Genomic DNA, 14,222 nt, shown 5'->3' on the forward strand with positions numbered 1-14,222 from the left:
ATTGGTCATAAAGAAGCAGCAAGAGAAATGTGACTAAGAGGTCCTCAAAACCCGTAAGAAGCCAGATGAAACATAGAAGTGCTAAGGAATTTATATGTTGTTGGGGAAATTAGAAATTTAAAATGTTTTTAAAATTTTTATTTCTAGAACAAATCCAAATAAAACAAAATGTAAGACTCTAGAGAAAATGCTTAGTTCTTAACAGACCTGGCATACTGCTGTATACAAATTGTTTGGCAAGGAGAAAGGAAAATCTACAAGGAAGCCTGGGAGGAAAGACAAGTCATAAACAAATGGAAAAGCAGGACAAAGGATTGAAAATTTTTTAAAATGTTAATTCTAGATTTTGTCTGAAAATTCTTTCTGGCATTTTATACTCATAAATCTCTGAACTGACTCATTTTGCTGATCATAATTTCAAATCTGTCACTGGGAATTATAAATTAATAACGCACTTTTATATGTTCTTAAAGATACAAATGTCCAGGGCTGAGGATGTAGCTCAGTGATAGTGGGCTTGTGTGGATATACAAGGCCCTGGGTTCAATCTCCAACATCACATACACACACACACACACACACACACACACACACCACACCACACACATACACACCACACACACACACACACCACACACATACACACCACACACTCACACACACACCACACCACACACATACACACCACACACTCACACACACACCCCACATACAAACACATACACACACAAATAATAATAACATATAAAGGGAGAAATGTCTAAAGTTGGAAAATAAGTACAACAAAAGTTATAATATGATTAATTTTTACCCCAAATTTTGGTTGAAATCACAAGGTATAAGAAACAGTGAGGATCTACAAACAGTGATAATGGTTACAAGAAAAAAGAATATGGCTGAGGATATAGCTCAGTTGGTAAAGGCTTATCTCACATGCAAAAGGCCCTGGGTTCAATCCCTAGCACCACCACCACCAACAACAACAAAAATCAATCTTAAAAGCAAATTCTGAAAAAAGAAAATGAGCATGAATTGGAGGAAATAGAATTCTGTTTTCTTAAAATTAAATTGATTTGGCTGAGGTAGAAAAAGGTAGAATTCTGAAATGGAATTTTTTCTAACCAAATTATTTCTTCAACAGTGGTAGAAAATATGGACGCAGATGATGAAAACTGCAACAAAAATGTGAAAAGTCACATAAAGGAAAAAATGTCACCAGTTACTTATCACTGCCAATTTTTTTTTACAAAATGAAAAAAAGTTTTATTATTTTGAAAGTAAATTCTGAGGCTGGGGATGTGGCTCAAGTGGTAGTGCCCTCGCCTGGCATGCGCGTGGTGCTGGGTTCGATCCTGAGCACCACATACAAAACAAAGATGTGTCCACTGAAAAACTAAAAAAAAAAAAAAAAAATTTAAAAAATGCTCGCTCTCTCTCTCTCTCTCTCTCTCTCTCTCTCTCTCTCTCTCTCAAAAAATAAATAAATAAATAAAAAACAAAAAGTAAATTCTGAAAAAAAAAGGTAAATTGTGAAAATTAAGTTCTGACACAAAGTAGTGATGGGGACAGACAGGTGCAAGTGATGGGAACACAAGGTTAAGGGAATGATATTACAAAATGAGCCCACTCTGCTGACCTCCACATGCTTTCTTTTCCAAGAAGCAATATGCCTGCAGCCCTGCATGGCTTGCCTGGACAGGATATGTCACATTCCTTAGCAAACAACCTATTAGCTGTAGGAGAAATGCAGGCCTGAAATAATACCAATAAGGGGAACCCAAGTTACCCTGAAGAGGGATCCATTTGTGACCCTTTTCACAGATCAGATCCCCAAACTCAGAGAGATAAGGATAATTCCTCCTAACCATAAAATCTGTAAGAATTTATAGTTAAGAATCCAATCAGAACTGTTCATCCTGGGCCAAAGTGACCTGGAATTGTCACGGTAGTGGGGTCTTGAAAATCTGATGTCAACAGTTGTCAGTCAAAGTCAAGAGGTAGACCTTGGCAGGACTCTCTGGAAAAATCTCTGGGATCCCCAATAAAACTAGAGTGCAAGAGGGAGCACACTGTCCCTTTCCTCTCTGACAGGACCCACTTTCTCCCTTAAGGGTATCCCCTTTCCTTTTTCCTATCCCTTCAATAGACTCATGTCCCTTACTCTGAGCATTGATAAGTCTGAAATCTTTCTGACTTGATTATAAGAATCAGTGTTTAAAAAGAGGTGGGAGGTCTTCACCCTGCCTCAGTTTCCCAGAGGGCCCAGCCTTGTAACAGTAGCAATTTTTAAATACTTCAAGGAAATTTGATTTTGTTTCATAAATATTTACTCTTCAGTGAAATGCATTAGAACTGGAAGCACCTCCTAAGATTGACATGTGCCTCCTCCTTCCTTCTGCCGATTGCACCTGAGCACACGTTGTAAGTGTAGGTAGAAATCTGGTTAAAGGAACTGAACTTTGCACCATGGGATCTAGGATAGATTCAGGTCCTGATAGTAACCTACTATTGGAAAATGAGACATCTGGATTTCTTATTATCTTTAATAGTTTACACTGCAAAGCTCACTGTCTTTTTAAAAGCAACATGCTCTTTTTAGAAGCACATATTTTCTCTCATATGCAAGGCACTATATTAAATGGGATCACAAGAACAAAAACAAGTGAATTATGATACTTAAAATACTTTAGCACTTTTTATACAATTTGATTTCTTGTTTCTATATTAGTTTTATATTTCCTATTCACATTTCAGGGACTATAAAATCAATGGATAAAAGTTTCATTTATTTCTGTAATATGTTATTGGTTATGAATGTGCTGCATTAAAAACTTTATATTATCTTATTCTACATGGAACAGACTAATATTTTCAAAAGTATAGGAAGACAATCAATTATAGTTTTTATGCACTGGTAAATATTTCAATTTTAAACTTTTCAAATTTTATGTAGGGATTGGGGTGTAGCTTAGTAGTATGGCTTGTGATGCTTAGTATGGTTGAGGCCCTGGGCTCTATCTCTATTACCAAAAAACAAACAAAAAACAAAATGTTATGCATTAATAAGCCTAATATAAAAATCAACTATAAATGGTTCTCTTGAACTTTCCATACTGATACAAAATGAAATTATAGATCTTACCAGATGCTTATACCTATCATCCTCCTGTGTAGAGAATCCCAACAGGCATGTCAGAGAATGCAAGGCAAGGCTATAGTTTCTAAGAAAATTAATATTTAGTCAGCAGTATTCTAAAGCAATTCATACTGAGATATATTTATACTTAAAATCAGGTCCCAAAACTCATTTCGTCATCAATAATGTAACAGCTATTTTGGCAAATATTAACTAATTGTCATGTTAACACTAGGAAATGTGTGTTACCTCTACTTTTAAAAATCAAATTTAGGAATTTGGAGGAAAATGCAGGTTAGAAAAATTAACCGACCTGCCTAAATTAATAAACATGCAACTTGTGCTTTAATACAGGTGTACTAAGCTCCAAAATTCATTCCCTAATATTTAAGACCTATACCACATTGCTATTCATTATAATTAATTTTAAAATCAGTTGTTCTCAATATGATTTATCAAATAATTCTCCATCCACACGATTTTCTGTTTAATTTTGTGATTATACTGTAGTAACCAGTAAAATCAATTGTTTCTTTTGAAGTGGAGATAATACTTGACCTAGCTTAGTCTAAGATGAAATATATATATATATATATATATATATATCTATCATTGTATTAAATATATATAAAAATTCTTAAATGTCCTAAAAAGTTTGCAAGAGCCAGTTATTTTATCTATCTCAATATATAAATCTCAAATTCTATAAAACTTGAAAGGTCTTATTTCCCCCCTAACTCTCACTCTTGATCTTTATAAGGCAATTGCCTTTATGACTGAAAGCCCTTTAGGGAATCACAATGGCCTATTGTTAGCCATTTGCCCTGCTCAGTCTGAGTGCAGCAGCTCATGAAAACTCACAGTGGACAGCTGTATGCACTCCTGTGTGTATAGAAAAGATCCGAATTTACTTCTTGAGAAGATAAACCCAAAATTCTTTAAAATAGGTTGAGATGTAAAATATTATCAATTCTAAAGTAAATAAGCTGAGGGCAATATGAATTTTTAAATTATTATTTTATAATAATGATTTAACATGTTATTCTTTAAGAAAAGAGAGAAAGCAAGATAAAAACATTCACATGAACCTGAAATCTTGTGGATGTCTAGGGTATCTAAAGTACTTTTTACCTCTTGGGCATAGTGATTCTAATGATTAGCAATACAAATACCAAACAACACAGAAAAGGAATCCCCAACACATCTCTATCTTCAAAACCAGTTATCAAATTGAGAGTGGAGTGGACCATTTATTAGCAATTGTATAAAAGTCAATTAAAAGTTACTAAGTATATAAATAACTCAAAAAGCTTAACACCAAAAAACAACTCAATCAATAAATGAGCTAAGGAACTGAAGAAGAAATATAATCAATCAACAAATATATGAAAAATGTTCAACATCTCTAGTAATAGAGAAATGCAAATCAAAACTATACAGAGATTCCATCTCACTCCAGTCAGAATAGCAGTGATCAAGAATACAAGTAATAATAAATGATGGCGAGGATATGGGGGAAAAGCTACACTTATCCATTACTGGTGGGATTGCAAAAACTTGGAATGTTACCACCATTTGACCCCTCTCCTCAGTTTATACCCAAAGGACTTAAAATCAGCACACTACAGTGATGCAGCTACAGCATTGTTTATAGCAGCTCAATTCACAATAACTAAACTATGAAACCAGCCTAGATGCCCTTCAACAGGTGAATGTAAAAAAGTTGTGTAATATATACACAATGGAATATTACTCAGCCTTAAAGGAGAATGAAATTATTGTAAATGGATGGAACTGGAGAATATCATGGTAAGTGAAATAAGCCAATCCCAAAGAACCAAAGGTCAAATGTTTTCTCTGATAAGCGGATGGTAATTCACAATAGTGGAGAGCAGTTAGGGAAGAATAGTGGTACTTTGGATTAGGCATAGGGGAGTGAGAGGAGAGGAGAGAGTATGGGGCCAGAAGTGACAGTAAAATGAATCTGACATTGTTACTCTATGTGCATATATGACTACCTGACTGGTGTAACTCTACATCATGTACAACTGGAAGAATGAGAATTTATACTCCATTTATGTATGATGTGTCAAAATGCATTCTACTATCATGTCTAACTAATTAGAACAAAAATAAATAAATAGGGACTGGGGATGTGGCTCAAGTGGTAATGTGCTCACCTGGCATGTGCGGGGCGCTGGGTTCGATCCTCAGCACCACATAAAAATAAAGATGTTGTATCCACCGAAAACTAAAAAATAAATATCAAAAAATTCTCTCTCTCTCTCTCTCTCTCTCTCTCTCTCTCTCTCTCTCTCTCTCTCTCTCTCCCCCCCCTCTAAAAATAAATAAATAAATAAATACAAAAGAAAGTTACTAAGTGCTCAAATGGACTTGTTGTTTTTATTCAATCATTTAGCCCCATATTCATCCAAGCCATAAATATTTATTGAATATCTTCTTTGCACTCAACCCTGAGAATTTGGTAGAAAACAAAATAAACTTCCTCAGATCCAAGATCTTACAATCCAGTTCTTAAACTATTCTTCAAGGTTACACCAATGTGTTTGGCAGTTGGCTAAGGAAACTTCATGACTTACAGGGGTCACTGTAAATAGCCACAGCACACCTGAGGTGGGAGGGAAAGTTCAGTGGAAAAGGTACTGAGAGAAGGTGGGTAGATAAATAGAAGGTGAGAAAGAAAAGGAAAGGAAAGGGAAGGGAGAAAGAAGATGGTGATAAGGCAATAAATCAGAGCCCGAAGGAAGACAAACACTGCAGGATATCCTGATTAACATAAGAAAATCAATCAGGACAAATCTGGACTCCAGTTCCCATGTGGCACTGCTTAGACCCACGAACATCAGTAGGTGACTTACCCAGGGGAATCTTGCTGCCCTCATCCTTAAAATAAAGCTATTATCTAACTCTTGTGGCCACAGTGAAAAAGGAAAAAAAAAAGATGTATAAAAACACTTTGTAATCTATAAATTTCTTTAAAATGGAAGGGATTATTATTATTATATATTAATATATTGTATTATGTATTACATGACATGTTATATATTAGCATATAATTTATAATAATAATTACACATTATAATTAAATATTATTTTATGTTATATATTTAATATGTTAAAGGACATAGGTTACATATACTCTATAAATGATATACAAACATCCTAATACTTCCTTATTCATTCTAAGTAAAGAGAAAAGCACAGATCAGTAGATAAACAGATATCAGTAGATATCAGAGGTGAAAAATCAGGGATAAGAGACTAGAAGGCTTCTTTGCTATTACTTTTGAGTCTTCAGACTATGTGGGAAAGCAATGATAATTTTGTAAATATATTGATTTTTTCTAATTATTTGTGTATAGAAAACCTCATTTCATAATATTGATAAATTTATTTAAAAATTTTGTGAAACTTGAATACATATTTTACAAAATTATATTAAAATGAATTGGCAGTCCCAGAAACAAGTGGACCATATAGTACAGCAGAGTCTTAAATTAGAAGCCAGGTTTTCAGTCCTGGTTCTGGCAACCTACTAAGCTGTTGTACTTTAAACAAGTTACTTAATTTCTTTTCATCTCAGTTTCCAAACTACAGAACTGCTCTAGCTTCTCAGCATTATTGGTAGTGCCATACACATGGGCAGCCTTGAATAAGTGGCAACTGTGGATAGTTTTGTTTATTTGTTTTTAATTTTTTTAGTTGTAGGTAGACACAATACCTTTACTTACTTATTTTTATGTGTTGCTGAGGATTGAACCCAATGCCTCACATGTGCTAGGCAAGTGCTGTACCTCTAAGCCATGACTCTAGCCCTTGTGGATAGTTTTGATAATAACATTTGCCTGGGGACTTAGCTGCTATGTTTCCTTTGGTTTAGTCTAGAAGACAGTGATGGAAACTTCATCTGTCACCAAGGTTGTTATCTGGTCTGGCCTTTAAAACCTGTTTAAAACTGATTTTATATGACCTATGAAAAAATGTAATTTTTCTAAAACATAATGTGTTCAAGGTCCTATTTCAAACAAACTTTATATTAATCTTTCATATTGCTAGGTTGTAACAGCAAAGTCCAAATGAGATTACTTATTAAAAGCTCCAGAGTGACTTTACAATCATAATAGAAATTAATTTAATTCACTAAGTATCTAGTTAGTACATATCAGGCACTCAGTCACTTTGCAAAAGCTGCTATTAAATAGATAGTATTATTTATACTTTGCAACTTGGTAAAATGACACTCACAGATAAATCATCAGCTATGAAGCACATATGAAATTCATACCTGTTTGGCTTAACACTGTCTAACCTACTTGATTTGTCTTTCCACTTCAATATACTTTCCCTAGGGATATAATGATTTACTAGTATATCTCCATCAGAAATACTCAAAAAAAGAATCTAAAAACTCTAAAATGTAAAGTCTTTAAAACTATGTACATATTTTATTAACTGATGCAACTCAAAATGTCAAGAATATGGTATTCAAGGTATAAGCTTTAAATACAGAGAAGTGAGTATGATCTAAACTACATCCTAGCCAAAACAAAAACAAATAAACAAACAAAATTTTAATCAAAAAAGAAGTGGTCTTATCTTTGAAAAACACATGTAATTTATGTCTTGGAGATATGCTAGAAAGAATGTTTCATAGGATGTAAGATAGAGGTCCCAGCTATCTATTTATCCAGCAAACCATCTAAGTAGTCTTGACTTTAAACTCTAGTGCCCCAAATTATCTTTTTCTATATTGAAAACAAACAAACAAAAAATAACTAGCTGTTGGTGTTAAAAACAAAACAAGGGAATAATACAATTATTGACTGTCAAGTAAAGCAAAAACTAACATAAATAAAATTACAAAATTAGAGTTAATTAAGCAAGAATTCAGTCAACAGCAGAGTCTGAACACTCTTATTTGGGGAAGTAATCAAGATGAGTCATGTTTCATACAATCTGTTTGGGGGTGCTTCCACACTGGCCTCAACATCATGGACACATGAATCTTTTCAGGGATACTGTGACCTTTCAATTTGCTCTTATAAGGAAACTATGCCTTTATCATTTGGGGCATAACTTGGGGTTTAGATTGGCTGTGGGAATTCCACAATATAATCAGGTTGGGCAATGTGAGAGATGTGAAAAAATGTCAGTGTATCCATCAATGAACTTGAGTCATTTTTCCCGCAGCACACAGATGTTCACTCATCCTGCTACATTCATATTTGCATTCTGTAATAGACGTTGTTTTACCACTTTGTCAACATTCTGAATGACCATTTGTTCTACTTATTGCTACAGGTCAATAAAACTTAAACATGCTGGTTAACCTCTTTCCAAGCTAAGAGGTTTATCTTGGAAGATAGGAGTAAAGAACAAAATGAGCAAACAATACCCAAAGGACACTCTTTGGCTTCTCAGCTCCTGCAGCCTTAAAAACGAAACAACATTGAAAGTAAATATTTTACCACTGTATCAGGCCTTGTGCTGAACTGGAAGGACAATGATAACTAGGAAGAATTTTTGAAGGGTTGACCTTCTTCATATTGCCTAGCTCAGTTTTCTGTCATATACAAAAAATATATAATACAGTTATATACTCTAGAGATATGTAGGTTATTATAAGTTAGATTATTTTTCCACATTGCTCTGTGAATTTAAAAATTATCTATAAGGTTTCAGTATATATCTATTAATCTGAAACACTTAACTATTTTCTCCAAGGTGCTTACCACCAATCCTCCCACTCTTCCTACTCCCTCACTTTCCTAGCCCATGCAAGAATAATCTCCATAAATAATTTAAATTTTATCAAATAAGTATCATTTTTCATACTTCAATTTCATTTTGTTAAGCTATACATCTTCCTAGATTCTTGGTTAATTAATAACTACACCAAAGATTTTTCTTCACAGCTCAGTGTAAGTATCTGAGGCAAACCCATCTTAACACCAACATAGGAGAAAAGAAAGGGTAGAACTTCCTCAGAGAAAAATAATAATGATGCACACATGAGAAGCAATGTTACAGAGGAAGAGACTTAGAGTCTGCCAAAAGTCTGCCCACTGGCTGGCAGGTTAGGAGCCCAACCTTCCTCTGGCAAATCCTATCTTGCAGACATATAAAATAAGAGCAGACATGAAGATAAGAATTCATGAAATCCAGAGTAAACAAATCTGTTTTGCAAATGCAATCATCCTTGATAAATTTACTATTAGAAGCAAGTAGGTATTCCACAATGAAGTCAACATAACTTTCTTCTTCATCAAACTTTTTTCCTAGATCTGATAAGACTTACAATGAAACAAGTTCTTTGTCTCTCTATTCTTACACAGACAGAAGGTACCAAGAGCAGTAAAAATGTCCCCTCCCAAAATGTGGGTGGCTGCATCAATTTCTTGTAATATCCTGAGACTTTCTGCTCTGGGAGTCAGCCTTCCAGCCCAGCCCAGTGCCCTTGCCTTCTACCCTCAAAGGTGGCCCACAGCCTGCTGAGTTGTACTGTACTTTTCAGCTGTCTCCCACACCCCTCCTGGCCTCTGTGACCCTAAGCAAACTCTACCCTAAGCAATATCCTAAGCAAGAGATTTCATAAAAGCTTTTTGAAACTGTCTTGATATTTACTAATCTACAAAAGAGTGGATGATTAAAGGGGCATGGGTGGTTTTAAACCTCCTGCCATAGAATTGTAAAACTATTTTATACCCTTGGCATGCACACATTTTCACACATCTAAAACTATTAGTTATGAACTATTCTAAAGGAAAAGGAAGGCAGAAAAACAAGTCCCCAAAAACAAAGACCAAATGTTCTCTCTGATGTGTGGATGCTAACACACAATTAGGGAGGGGAAGGGAAGAATAGAAGTTCATTGGATTAGACAAAGGGGAATAAATAGAAGGAAGGGGAATGGGAATTGGAAAGACAGTAGAATGAATCTGACATAACTTTCCTTTGATCATATATGAATACACAACCAGTGAAACTACATCATATACAACCACAAGAATGGGATCCTAATTAGAATAAGTTATACTTATTCCATGTATGTATACATGTATGCTATTATATACTATGTATATATGGATACTCCAAGTATGTATAATGTGTCAAAATACACTCTATTGTCATGTATATCTAAAAAGAACAAATTAAAAACTTTTTAAGAAAAAGGAAAATAGTTCTGTTTACATTCTCCCTAAGCAGATCACACCCCATACTCTACCTGCGCCCACCACTAGGGCCTTGGGCTCACAGGTGCGGATGCAATGCAGAAGGGAGTTGGAGCGAACGTTGCAGTTGAGGAAGGCCACCACGCAGCCCAGCTTAGCCAGGCCAAACCACACGTGAACGAAGTCGGGCTCATTGCTCATCAGCAAAGCCACAGTGTCCCCCTTTTCCAGTGAGGAGTGGTTCAGGAAGACACGGGCCACTTTGTTACTCCTTTTATCCACATCCTGATAAGTGTAGACGTCTCCTTCATAAATGATGAAAGGTTTCTGGGGCTGCCTCTTGGCATGACTCAGGAATTTATCCAGCACAGTGACCTGCTCGCCTCTCCATTTGCACTTTGTGATCTGAACTCCAAAGCGCACCACCTTCAGCAGGAACCAGAAATCATCCCAGAAATAAGGGAACCAATGTCTCTGCACGCAGTGCAGAAAGATCATGCCAGCCCCTATTCCTGTTAGCCATGACAAGAGCATGGGGGCAACAGGTCAGAGGCAGTTCTTGTCCCAACTCTACCAGAGTCCTCTTTCAGGATCCGTGGCTCCCTCAGCGAAGATCTCCAGTCCTCACTGCTCAAGGAGGGAAACTGCAATTCGTGTCACCCTTTCTGGAGGGATCCTGTGAAACAGAACCAGAGATTTGCACCCAGAAGGTTGCTTCAACGAATTCTGGGGTAAAGCTTAGGAAAACCGAGTGGGTGTAGAGCAGAAAGTCTCTGAATATTTCAAGAAATCAACGCAGGCACCCGGAGGAGCTGGGAGTCTGCCTTCCAGCCCAGCCCAGCGCCCTTGCCTCCCACCCTCAATGGTAGCCCGCGCCCTGCTGACTTGTACTGTACTTTCCAGCCCTCTCCCACGCTCCCCGGCCTCTATGACCCTAAGCAAACTCCACTACCCTCAGGAGAAGTAACTCCAGAAGCTGATGCTCTTTCCTCTCGCAGTAGTTTCTCTGGAGGCTGAGATCCAGAGGCTGAATTCGAACCGGGAGAAGCAGAGGTGGAGAAGACCGGAATGCAGTGGCTTCCCGTCTCCACCAGCCAGCAACCTCGATAACCATATCGAGGCCCCGCCTCTGCTCGCGCCCCCAAGCTTGCCCGGGGCCCCAGGGCTTCGCAGCGCCGCCTTGCCCCGCCCAGTGCCCAGTAGCTCCGCTGGGAGGCCCCGGGTCCACCCAACTGTTCCCAGGTGACCACAGAGTCTACTGGAAGAAATTGTCCTCCACTCCAGCCGCAGCTCGGGATCTGAGAGTCCTTGGGGCTGTGTATCTCTCCTCCCAACAGCAGCGGGATAGTCACCCGCCTGCCTCCTGCCTCCAGGCTCCAGGCCAACTCCTCCTGACTCCTCTGCCCTGCAGCTGCAACAGCCTGGGCGTTCTGTCCCACTCCTTCTGGATGCGCTTACAGTCACTGGTCAGCTCCCACTCCACAGACCGTGCCTGGGATCAGACTTCTGGCGGGAAATAGGACAGTTCCACGCAGGAACAGCCAGGGATCAGAAAGGCGTGGTATGAAGTCATAGGGGAACCGGGCTGCTGGAATTTGGGTCCCAGAGGCACAGGGAAGAAGAGTAGTGCACTAGAGTTCATTCATAAAATCAGCAATTAATGGGAACAAAACTAGAGGCTGCAAATAAATAAGAACAAAAAAGAAAAAATAACTGAGGAGGAGAGAAGTATATATATATATTTGCAGCACGCATTTTTGAAAACAGGTTGTTGTTTGTACTTCTATTGAAACTAATGCCGTTAGAGTGCCTCCACAGTGCTTTTTACAAAAGTTTTCAAATTTTTGATTGATTTAAAAACTTAAATTGATACTTACATCCATGTTAAAAAATAAAAACAAAGTATAAAATTTTGCCTATTATCTGTCTTTAAAAATCAATTTAAGATCATCAAAATTTTGAACTGAGAATTCTGAGAGAACTCCGAGTAAAAAGGAAGCAGGCAAATGAAAAGAATGATAAAATGTTGCACAAAGTTGATTCTTACTAAGGATAAAACACTAAGGAATACTTAATTACACTTTTTCCCCCTAGCAGAAGTTATCATTCCAGCTCTTAACTTTAAAGTGTATATGAGTGGTTAATTGCATGTATTGATATAATTAAGCATGGCCTCATGCTGTCTGGCTTTTCTCCCCTCCATCCTGTGATCAGTAGCTGGTTTCTGGCTATCTTCAGATTCCCCAACAGAAAGAAAAACCTGACAATTCCAAAGACAGACTATGGTTTATTAGCCTGATTACTTTGAAGTCAAAACGAAGAACCCTAAATAAACATTGGCTCTTAAAATTTGTTCATGTAGATGAAGAAAAAGCTTTCTCATTTTCCTCAGAAGTTCTAGGTGTTTTTTTTTAGTCAAAATATCTTTAGTTAAAACCAAAAATACTAGTATCAAGTATTTTACAACTTGAAAAGTGTCTTTGAAGTTAAATTGTTTTATCACCCATCTCTGGTATAATTAAGTTGCTTCCTAGGGGAAAAAAATTAAGTCAGAATAGAATATGGAGCAGTTAGTCTCAGATGTTTGGATTTCCAATATGAGGAAAATTTGTCCTCATACAGTGAAAAAAAACGGGGAAAAATTGCCTTGCCATCTTTTTATTTTGCTAAATTAAAAACATTAAGGATACAATGTGACAATTACTACCTACTGCTACCATTATTTTATAAAGGGAAAAATTTATTTCAACATTAAAAGAAGAAAGGAATTATAGTACCATTGTAATAAAGGACAGTCTTTTAAAATGAAGAAAACTAATTTTATGAAAAACTCATTGTGTGACACCAATTTTCTTTTCTTATCATCAACCTTGTAACAGAATCCTAAGGAATGGAATTAAATTTTTAGCAACTACTGATATAAATGGATGCAGGTTATATTAGGCACCGTAAGTCCAAGAGTTTCATTTATTAAGAAGAACTACGAACATATGTTGCAAAACTGCATATTAGCCCAAACCAATTTCATGCCTCTCTATGGAAGAGTCAATCAATGAAAATCTCAAGACAATATCTTATGCATTCCTATTTCAGCCCATGAGTGTTTTTTTTTTACAAAAGATCATGAAGTAAAATGGATATAATTTTTAGTTAACATAAGGAAAGGCAGCAATAGCTGCAAGTGAATAAATACATCACTTAACTAAAATAAAGAGAAATACACACATTCTAATAGTCTATATATTTGTGTTAACATTACTTTTGATCAGAACAGTGCACTATTTCTCAAGTTTCTTTTTAGGTAGTTACAGACATTTTATATTTTTCTTTAATATAATTTGAAAATAAAAATGTTGTGACTAAGTTGATGCAAAAAGGAAGTTTATTTCAATTTATATATGCTCTCCTCAACCCCTTTCTCATTTTTTACTTCCCTTTCTGCTCTAACCCACTTTGCACACTCATTTCTGTTGAGGATGAGTTGTTTGGGGAGTAGATCAAAGTAGTATAAAACATATAACATCATACAACAGACATGAACTCACGTTCACAGGATTTTCCCCCTGTGTTCTAAGAATTCTGATTTTGTGCTGTCAAATCACTTGCCTATGGTAGTCTCCTGATATAATTCTGCAGCAATTACCATTTGGATTATGGGAAGCTTATGTAGGAAGTAAGAGATTGAGAATGATCTCAAATAATGCTATGTTGCAAAACATCACAATGTGTGCTTGCAATGGGCCAAGAATTTCTGATTCCCTTGACAATAGCTATAGCTTGGAAAAAAGGGATGCAGGAGGAGTGGAATATGTGAAGGAGTTAGATGACTTTAAAAATGGGATCTTTTGAGTTTCCTCTTGAATGAAAGGGCCCACAGGAACTATAGAAGAGTT

General features: G+C 36.5%; 1 protein-coding gene across 1 annotated transcript in view; it reads right to left on the reverse strand.

Annotated features, from left to right (window-relative positions):
- Slc27a6 (solute carrier family 27 member 6) overlaps positions 1-11,703 on the reverse strand; it is a 55,668-nt gene extending 43,965 nt beyond the window's left edge. The window contains exons 1-2 of the mRNA XM_005324145.4: positions 11,282-11,703; positions 10,383-11,005 (exon numbers count right to left, since the gene is read on the reverse strand). Coding sequence (XP_005324202.2) covers positions 10,383-10,863 — 481 coding nt within the window. The 5' untranslated portion in view covers positions 10,864-11,005; positions 11,282-11,703. The remainder of the gene's footprint in view (positions 1-10,382; positions 11,006-11,281) is intronic.
- Between the last annotated feature and the right edge of the window lie 2,519 nt (positions 11,704-14,222).

The sequence above is a fragment of the Ictidomys tridecemlineatus genome, chromosome 1 (assembly GCF_052094955.1).
Source record: "Ictidomys tridecemlineatus isolate mIctTri1 chromosome 1, mIctTri1.hap1, whole genome shotgun sequence".
Lineage (NCBI taxonomy): Eukaryota > Metazoa > Chordata > Mammalia > Rodentia > Sciuridae > Ictidomys > Ictidomys tridecemlineatus.